Source organism: Vigna angularis, chromosome 4, assembly GCF_016808095.1.
Source record: "Vigna angularis cultivar LongXiaoDou No.4 chromosome 4, ASM1680809v1, whole genome shotgun sequence".
NCBI lineage: Eukaryota > Viridiplantae > Streptophyta > Magnoliopsida > Fabales > Fabaceae > Vigna > Vigna angularis.
The window spans coordinates 7347750-7355712 of record NC_068973.1 but is presented as its reverse complement, the minus strand read 5'-3'; the positions used below and the strand labels follow the sequence as shown (position 1 = coordinate 7355712).

General features: G+C 36.0%; 2 protein-coding genes across 3 annotated transcripts; both read right to left on the bottom strand.

Annotated features, from left to right (window-relative positions):
• Positions 1-1147: 1147 nt before the first annotated feature.
• On the bottom strand, positions 1148-3385 carry LOC108331667 (protein MIZU-KUSSEI 1). Of its 2 annotated transcripts, none has more exons than XM_052876356.1 (2): positions 3022-3385; positions 1148-2282 (listed from the first exon to the last, which is right to left on the bottom strand). In XM_052876356.1, the coding sequence occupies exons 1-2, from the start codon at positions 3142-3144 to the stop codon at positions 1482-1484; spliced, it is 924 nt and encodes a 307-aa protein (XP_052732316.1). In that variant the 5' UTR covers positions 3145-3385; the 3' UTR covers positions 1148-1481. The 2 variants fall into 2 exon arrangements, with proteins under 2 accessions (XP_052732316.1, XP_052732317.1); XM_052876357.1 differs by having other exon boundaries at positions 1148-2467; positions 3022-3156.
• A 143-nt stretch (positions 3386-3528) lies between these two features.
• On the bottom strand, positions 3529-7041 carry LOC108331668 (protein Dr1 homolog). Its single transcript, XM_017566520.2, has 6 exons — positions 6864-7041; positions 6712-6767; positions 6491-6580; positions 5830-5924; positions 4707-4775; positions 3529-3994 (listed from the first exon to the last, which is right to left on the bottom strand). Exons 2-6 carry the CDS (start codon positions 6764-6766, stop codon positions 3833-3835), a joined length of 471 nt encoding a protein of 156 aa, XP_017422009.1. The 5' UTR covers position 6767; positions 6864-7041; the 3' UTR covers positions 3529-3832.
• Positions 7042-7963: the final 922 nt, after the last annotated feature.

Sequence of the window (7963 nt, the reverse complement as noted above, 5' to 3'; positions counted from 1 at the left end):
GACCCTACAATTAAAAATTAAAAAGTGGAAACAAAATGAACTTTTGTAATTGCTCTCTTCTTCCATCTCTCTTCCCAGTGGTGGATTAAGGGATTTTGGTGTAGTAATTGGAGCCATTATGGTTGTAAAAAGCATTTGCCAGACTTTATGTGCAGCAATTGGCTTTTATTTAGAAGATCATGACTGGATGATGAACAACTTCGGTTTTGGTGAAAGAAATCTTGGGAGTTTGGTTTCTCAAGTTGCAAGGAAAATAGTAGAAAATTGAAAGCCAGAAAACAAGGAAAAGAGTACCACACTTTCACTGCTGAGACCCAGCTAGCCACAGAAAAGATCTTCTTCACTCTTTTCTTTTCAGTTTTTTCTTTGTAAATTTAATTTTGGAGGAGTTTTTAGTGCTGTTTTTAGCTTGCAAATACGAAAAAGAATGATGCAAAAGCTCCATCTTCTTCCACATTAATGGTGGTGGGAACTGGGCTAGTCTACAAGTTTCAACTCATGCTGCACAAACTACTATGAGGTATAAACTTATGAAAATGTAGCACGCATTTGAATTAGACAAAGTAAAGAAAAGCAGTCAACAAGAGGTAAAGTTAATGGCCAATGTATAAAAAAAGGAAAAAGGAGAAGATGGGGTCTGCTGTCAGTAATCGGATATAAATTTCCTTTAGCATATATACACAGTTTTCTATGACTTTGATGATTGGGGTTCGATAAAATTTATTGGGATCATTTCACTAACAATAGTTGCGCATAAAAGGAAAATTACAACAATAGTAACTTTTAGGCCAAATACTGAATTTTTGTGGGATTGGGGATACTGATAAAGTGTCCCAACTAAACAGGGAAAGAAAGCATTAGAATACAGATTAAGGGCACATAAAACATATTAAACCCAATAATAGAAAAATAAGATGTGGCCACAATGTTTGTTTCTTCTTTTGAGTGTAAATTTAAAATTGGAAGAGTGCTACATCCACTTAAGTTGTGGCAGCACTTCAATTATAGGGAATTAATTGAATGGAGAAGCTATTAGGACAAAACGGCGGAGAGGGCAATTCACCATTTGGAATTGAACAAAATGGCATGATGAATTTAGCAAAAGCTATTCAACCAACTTAAAGTGTCAAGACAATGATGATTTGCATTAACCTCCGTCTCTCGTCATTAATTAAAGGATTGGAAAAGAAAAATTACACATATACACCTTTCATGACCAACCCACACCAATTTGCTGTAAAGTATTGGTTACCCATATTCCCCACCTTCCTGACTTACTTAGCCTACTCGCCTATTCTAAAAAAAGGGAGATAAAAAAAAGGTAAACCCACTTCTTATACCACAGGAAACAAAATGAAAAAAAAAAAAAACAGAAGAGAATTAGACCACCATTTTCATGATTGAAGAGCTAAGCAAGTAGTATACCAATAACCCAAAACAAAGAGGAAAACTAAGTATAATAAACAGATCTAGGAAGGTTACTAGACTCTAAGCAAGTAGACACTGAGCTCAGGAGCTCCATTGCTATCTGGATTCATCATGTAGAAGGCTTCAGAGTCTCTGGACCCAACAATTCTCTCAAACTTGGCCCTCATGTACATGATTTCATTCTCTGGCCCTGGTTCAGCTCCATTGTTATTATTTCCTGGCAGAACACCTGCACCCATTGAAATTGGTTCCACTGCTTTGAGGATATCCCAGTCCTTCGGCCCACACTCTCTTCTGGTTGCAAAACCACACTTCTTGCCGTTGCAGTAAGTCCTCCATACAGGCTCTTCCAGCAACCTTACAGACTTCTTCTCGGCTCTTTTCTCCTTATCACATTCCAGGGCAATTCTGACCAACCCAGATGCCATTTCACGAACTAAACCACTGATTGGTGTTGCGAGCTCGATCAGGAAGGCTGGCTGGGAAGTGGGGTCCTTCTGAAATGCAAAATGTACATGGCCACGTCTATAGCCAAAGAGTGTGCCTACAACGCGAGAACCAAGGCCAAAAGATGAGTTCAAACGGTTCTTGTTGAAAACAGTGAGAACAGAGCGAATCCTGGAGACTGCAACTGCCTGCAGCTTCTTCCTTGTTACATGTGCTGTGGCTGCTGTAGGTGGTTGAGTCTCAGGAGCAACAAAAACCTTGTCATCCTGTTTTTTCTCCTCCTGGATGAGGGTTGAGAATGATTCTGAAGTGGGAGCTTCACCATCTTCGGTCCCAACCTTGTTTGTCCAGTGAAAGTGCCTCTTGGAGGACATTTCTTGAGAGCTTCTGGCCATGACTGTATTCATCTGAGAAAGAAAAACCAAAAGTGTGGCTGCTGCTTAAAGAATAGATGGGAAAGACAGAGAGACAGAGAGAGAATCTAGCTGCTTCTTTTTTATTCCTGGCGATGGATATGTGAGGCCTTAAATTTAATTAATTGTTCTTTGTGATTCCAGGCCTCTCCTTTGGTATATAGTGGTGCAAGAGAATCCTGACAAAAGAAACATGGGCAGTCCCCACCAGTTGATGTAGTAAATCGAAAAGAGATGGGATAATGTGCATTACAAGTGGAAAAAGAAAGGAATCTAAGGAGACATAGTGTTCGTAATTTCACTTTCTTGTAGGGTAGGGAGAGGGGATTGTGCTTGACTAACTCTTTTGACTTGAGGACCCGAAACGGTAGAAAAGGATAAAAAATAAAGCCAAAACAAACAAACCCCAAAGCTATCACTGTTGAATCTCAACGTGCCACTCTCTTCTGCATCCATGTCTTCTAGTGCAACGGTTCACGGTGGTGGTGACATCATCACTCATCAGTTGAGAGTTACTGAATTCTCGTGCTTCATGTTGCCTCCAGACACTACATTACACCTACCTACGAACTGACACCTCCCCATTTGGCCCCACAAAAAGTCCTCCCTACTCCATCTTATTACTCCTAATTTTTTCAAAGACAACTTTCTAATTCTACCCAAAATCATCACCCCAGTTCCTTATTATAGAAAGAGGAATCATGAATTAAAAGGATATAAACCCTCAACTCACATTGTTGAATTCGAGTCGGCCTTTCAAATTGAAACAGGTATCAGTATACCATCTTCTGAGACTTTCTATATTCATGTCAGGGCTAGGCAAGGATATGCCTCCGATAATTATTTCAATATTCATCGTATTGGGAAGATTCTGTCTTCAATTCTCAATCCCACCATGTGTGAAAACTAATTTCACCAACTGATATCGCAATATTTTGGATTAGTTGACTGAATAAAACCAATCATAGAAGAAATATATTTCAAAACTTGTTTTAATGACTTCCCATACTAAAGTTGGTTTTGGCATTTAGGCATTTGTCAATACATGAGAATTAAAATGTTAATATCAAATATTCTCACTCATAAATTCGTTCAGTCATTTGTGATATAAACTCGTTTAAATGAATATAAGATTAGACTAGAGCTAAATGGGCATATGAATATTAAGTTGTCAGCGAACTTAATTTCTATGGAAACCTTCATGGCCTTTCACATATTAACTATAACAGATTATAATAGATTGTTACAATCTAATATAGCTACTATTGTCAAAATTAAGCCAAGCAAATGCTTCTAGTTTAGGAGATACAATAGGTAAATGAAATAATTTACATGTAATTCTAAATAAACGAAGGTTTAGACGAACTCCAATAATTACATCATTAACTTACAAATATGGATTACTAAAAAGAACACAAATGTCGAGCACATTCACGTAGACCATCAAACTAGTGAATGGGTATTTGTGCAAAATCGAGCTAATCAACGCATAGGACAGAGTCGGGAGATGCTTGCCTATGCTTTAAGAAAATAAAGGTCCTAAGTTAGCTCTCTAAACTTTGGTCAGCGTCAGGCTGCTTGGAAGTAATGGCTCCTCCATTCATTCTAGCACGTGCCTCTGCAAACATCCTTTGCTGCTCAGCCAATGCTTCTTCCTCTGTCATCTCAGCCCTGTTGCTCCACTTGGCACCTTTCAAAGAGTCTTGCTGGAATTTTAAAAAACCAATCAGAAAATATTTCTTTGCTCAAGCCAATCTATAAACAATAGTGTATTTGATGTTGGAAAATTCGCTTTTCTAATCATATTGATCAATAGTGACCACAATGAGCATTAATACAAAAAATTCAGAACCGATACTATGAAAACAAAAATGCCAGGCCATTCATCAACCAATAGCCAAGATGGATCAGTCGTGCATCATGAATCTCGATAACATAATACTTTCCCACAAGCATATAGAATGAACCATATACACAATTCGAGATTCATAAATCAATTTCACCAGCCAAAAAAATTTAGTGGGTTCCTCTACAAGTCGTACAAGAGCCTAGACTAGGGCAAAACCACACAACAGATCATGCTCCCGAACAACAGACTATAAACAGAATAGCGGAGAAGGGGAGTAAACCCTAGGTATCAGGACCATTATGATCTCCAACACTTGCATGGGTCATACTACCAGGCAATCAGTATGATAACAAGAGAACCATGGTCAACTTGGTCTTCTCCCCTATGACAGACGACATTAAGACAGGCTGGCAACTCCACTGTGGTACAAAGAGCACCAAATAAAAGCTAAGAAATGGTTTATAATATTGTTCACCGATAAACAATTGTGGAAAGATAGAAGACAAACAATTCTAATGTCAGATGGTAATATATCATGCCCATGAACCCATTAAACATTAAACAATCACCATTGTCTCCAGCTTGTGTTGTTCATATGCTGCATAAACTTCCTCGATGTAGTCACCAAATCCAAGAACCTGTCAAAAACATGTGGAAATCAATAACCAACCCAATCACTTAAAAGCGTACAAATTACTTGTATTGATAATAACATTTTCAAGAACATTTAATATAGTAACAACAGAGGAAATAATATAATACGTAGTATGTTTGGAACACTTGGTCATTGAAAAGAAATCATTCGAAACTAAAATTTTATGTAAAAGATTCTAAACAAAATCTTATACGACAAAGATAAAATACTAAATATATATTTATAACAAAGATGCATATTGCTCCAATCAATTATCAACAATGTTTGCATAAAAAGAAGGGAATGAACAATTTTTACTTCTAAAAATAAGAGTATACATGAGTTGACACATTTCAATGTCTGGAAAGCACGAAGCACATGACAACATTTAGGATGGACAGGAAAAATAATAAGCAAGAAAGGACAGGCTAAAGAGAAAGCACTTGGAGATATTCATTCCGTGATTTGGAAAGCAGTAGCCCAGTCTCACTGGGGATGTGAAAAGAGGTGAATTCCTAGGGGTTTCATTTTGACTATCAAATAAAAATACAAGAATAAAAAAAGACGGCATTGTTATTACTAACTTTTGCTTTTAGAACCATATTCCAAAATACGAAGAATCTTTATCCAATGCCATTACCAGCTAATAGTATCGCCATCCAAGAGAAAATTGTTTGTGCTACATTGCAAACTTATGTAGCAAATAAATAAAATTGTATAGTCATGTTCGGACATATCCAGAATTCCATATACAATGAAAATAAATTATATTGCCCATATTCTGATTACAGTCAGACAGAGTATAATCAAGGAATCAGCTCATCAGACTAATGTCACTTGCAACATTTGAGTATCAAGCTACAATACAACACAAAGTAAATTGAGAATCACACATACAAACGCACATGTTCAATTGTTCATGCAAAAAACAAATGTAAGATAATAAAATACAGAATACAGCACATCAAAGAAGATATCAAATAAATAACGAAATACAAATTGGAAAGCATCCGCATGAAAACTTTAGTAAAACAACAGATCAATCATTAGAAAAATACCCCTAAAGCCTTCAACACGTGCTCTGGTGCAATCGTCCTTCTTTCCTCTTTGTTACAGACTTCATTGGACTCAGATGAGACAAGGTTTATAAACTCTATAATGATACAGATCAACATACAAAATCACATTCAGTAAGGAGAAAAATTTGAACAAAAGATTAGAAACCCCAAACAGAATTAAATCCAACGCAACATGTATTGCTGCCCATACATACCATACACGAGCAAAAACCGCAATTAGCAAAAGTCTGGACATAAAAATAAAAATGCATTTACCCTCAAACATAAAATCCATCTTTCCATTTCACATCATTTACAGGTCAAACAACACGATCTAGTAAATTCTCCCCTCCCCTTTGTTACTTTCTACCCAAGACCAGTGTGTCACTAACAAATCGTACACACCCAAGGTGAAATTAAAAAAACGAACACCATTTAACCCTAATCTACCAAAAAAAACCACAGTTGACATAAAAACAACAGAACAGTGTGACAAACAGACACCATTCAGCACAGAAAATAAAACTACACAGGAGACCACTAAACCTAAAAAAAACGGAACACACAAAAAAAGTTCAAAAACAACACTGGAACTAACAAAATTTCACTCAACAATAAATTAAACAAAATTCGAAAAGCGTTTTCGTTTTTCAAGCCTCACCGACACAACATTCGATCAACAAATCCTGCGCATCTCTGGCAACACGCACGTCCGGGGGCAACATCTCCTTAATAATTTTCGTCATTGTTGCTGCGAGAAAGATGATCTTTCAAACACTATATAAAAATACTTCTCTGAATTTAGAAAAAAAAAATACATTCCTTTACAATTAAGCATCCAAAATAACAAATCTGAGAAAAAAAAAAGATCTAGCGAGATACCTTTAGGAAGCGAAGCGTCTTCCTTGGCCTTTCCAACTATGTCCATAGGCTCCATCCTGAGATCGAAAACGAGTGAACAAAAGGAGAGAAAGAAAAAGAGAAACAGAAAAAGCAGATCTGAGAAAAATAGAAGCGAAGAAAGAAGAACACACCTAATGAATAGAGGTGGAAGAGTCAACTGATAGAAGAAGGGAAGATGGTGGACATGGCTGAGGCTGAGGCTGAGAGTCCCATATTTATGAAAACAAGGTGTGGTGTGGTGTGGTGATGGTGCTGCTTTTCAATGCGATGGATAAGAACAAGAGAGAGAGAGAAACAGCAAGTTCTTCCGTCATGCCCTCCCTTGCGTTAGGGCAACCCAAAAGCACGTTGACGTCAACCTCCCCCACGCGCTCCCCCAGCGCGTTCCCCACTGCTTGCGGGACCCCACAACAAACTTTCTGTTGTCACGTAACCAATATCTTACTTCCTCCCCACGTCATTCTTTTGTTTCCATCTCCTCAATAATTCATTTTTCTCTCTTCCCTGATTATAAAATTCTAAAACTTTTTTTTCTTTCTCCCTGGTCCTTTAAAATTATTTTAGGATTAGGTCCTCATTTAATTTTTATTTTAAAAATATTTTTTTCTAAGTTTCTTATCAGTAATTCAAAAATATATCTCAAAATTTATTTCTGTGGGTTGATTAAAAAATAATATGTCATGCAAGCACCTACTAATTATTTATTGTCAGCTTTAAAATAATGTATCAATCACGTCCGTCAAACAAAATATACCTTTTATTCTTTATCCATTATATCATAACAACTAAAAAATACTATAACTAAATTAATAATATTAAAAAATATTATAATTTTGGTTTTTAAAGTGATTTCAATTTTCTGTTTTTTAATGACAGTATTGAAGATCGAACATAAAATTTATATTGTCAAAACTTTTCATTATATTCATTAGATAGTTATGAAATAAACTTCAAAGATTATAAATAAAATATTTTGAAATTAAATAAGTAAAATTACGATAATTTTTTGTTTTAAAATATTTAAACGGAATTTGAAGTTTTAATTTTAAGAGAACTATTTTTAAAAAAAATATATCATTTTCAGACACTCGTTTGATGGAGCTGAATTTCGTCGTCCGAGTTTGGTCCTGTTCATTATTACTAGGTTAGCTTTTCCTGGTTACTTTTTTTTTTTTAAATATGAAGCAGGGATATGTTTCTTTTGTACATAAATTATGTGTTTTTTTACAGT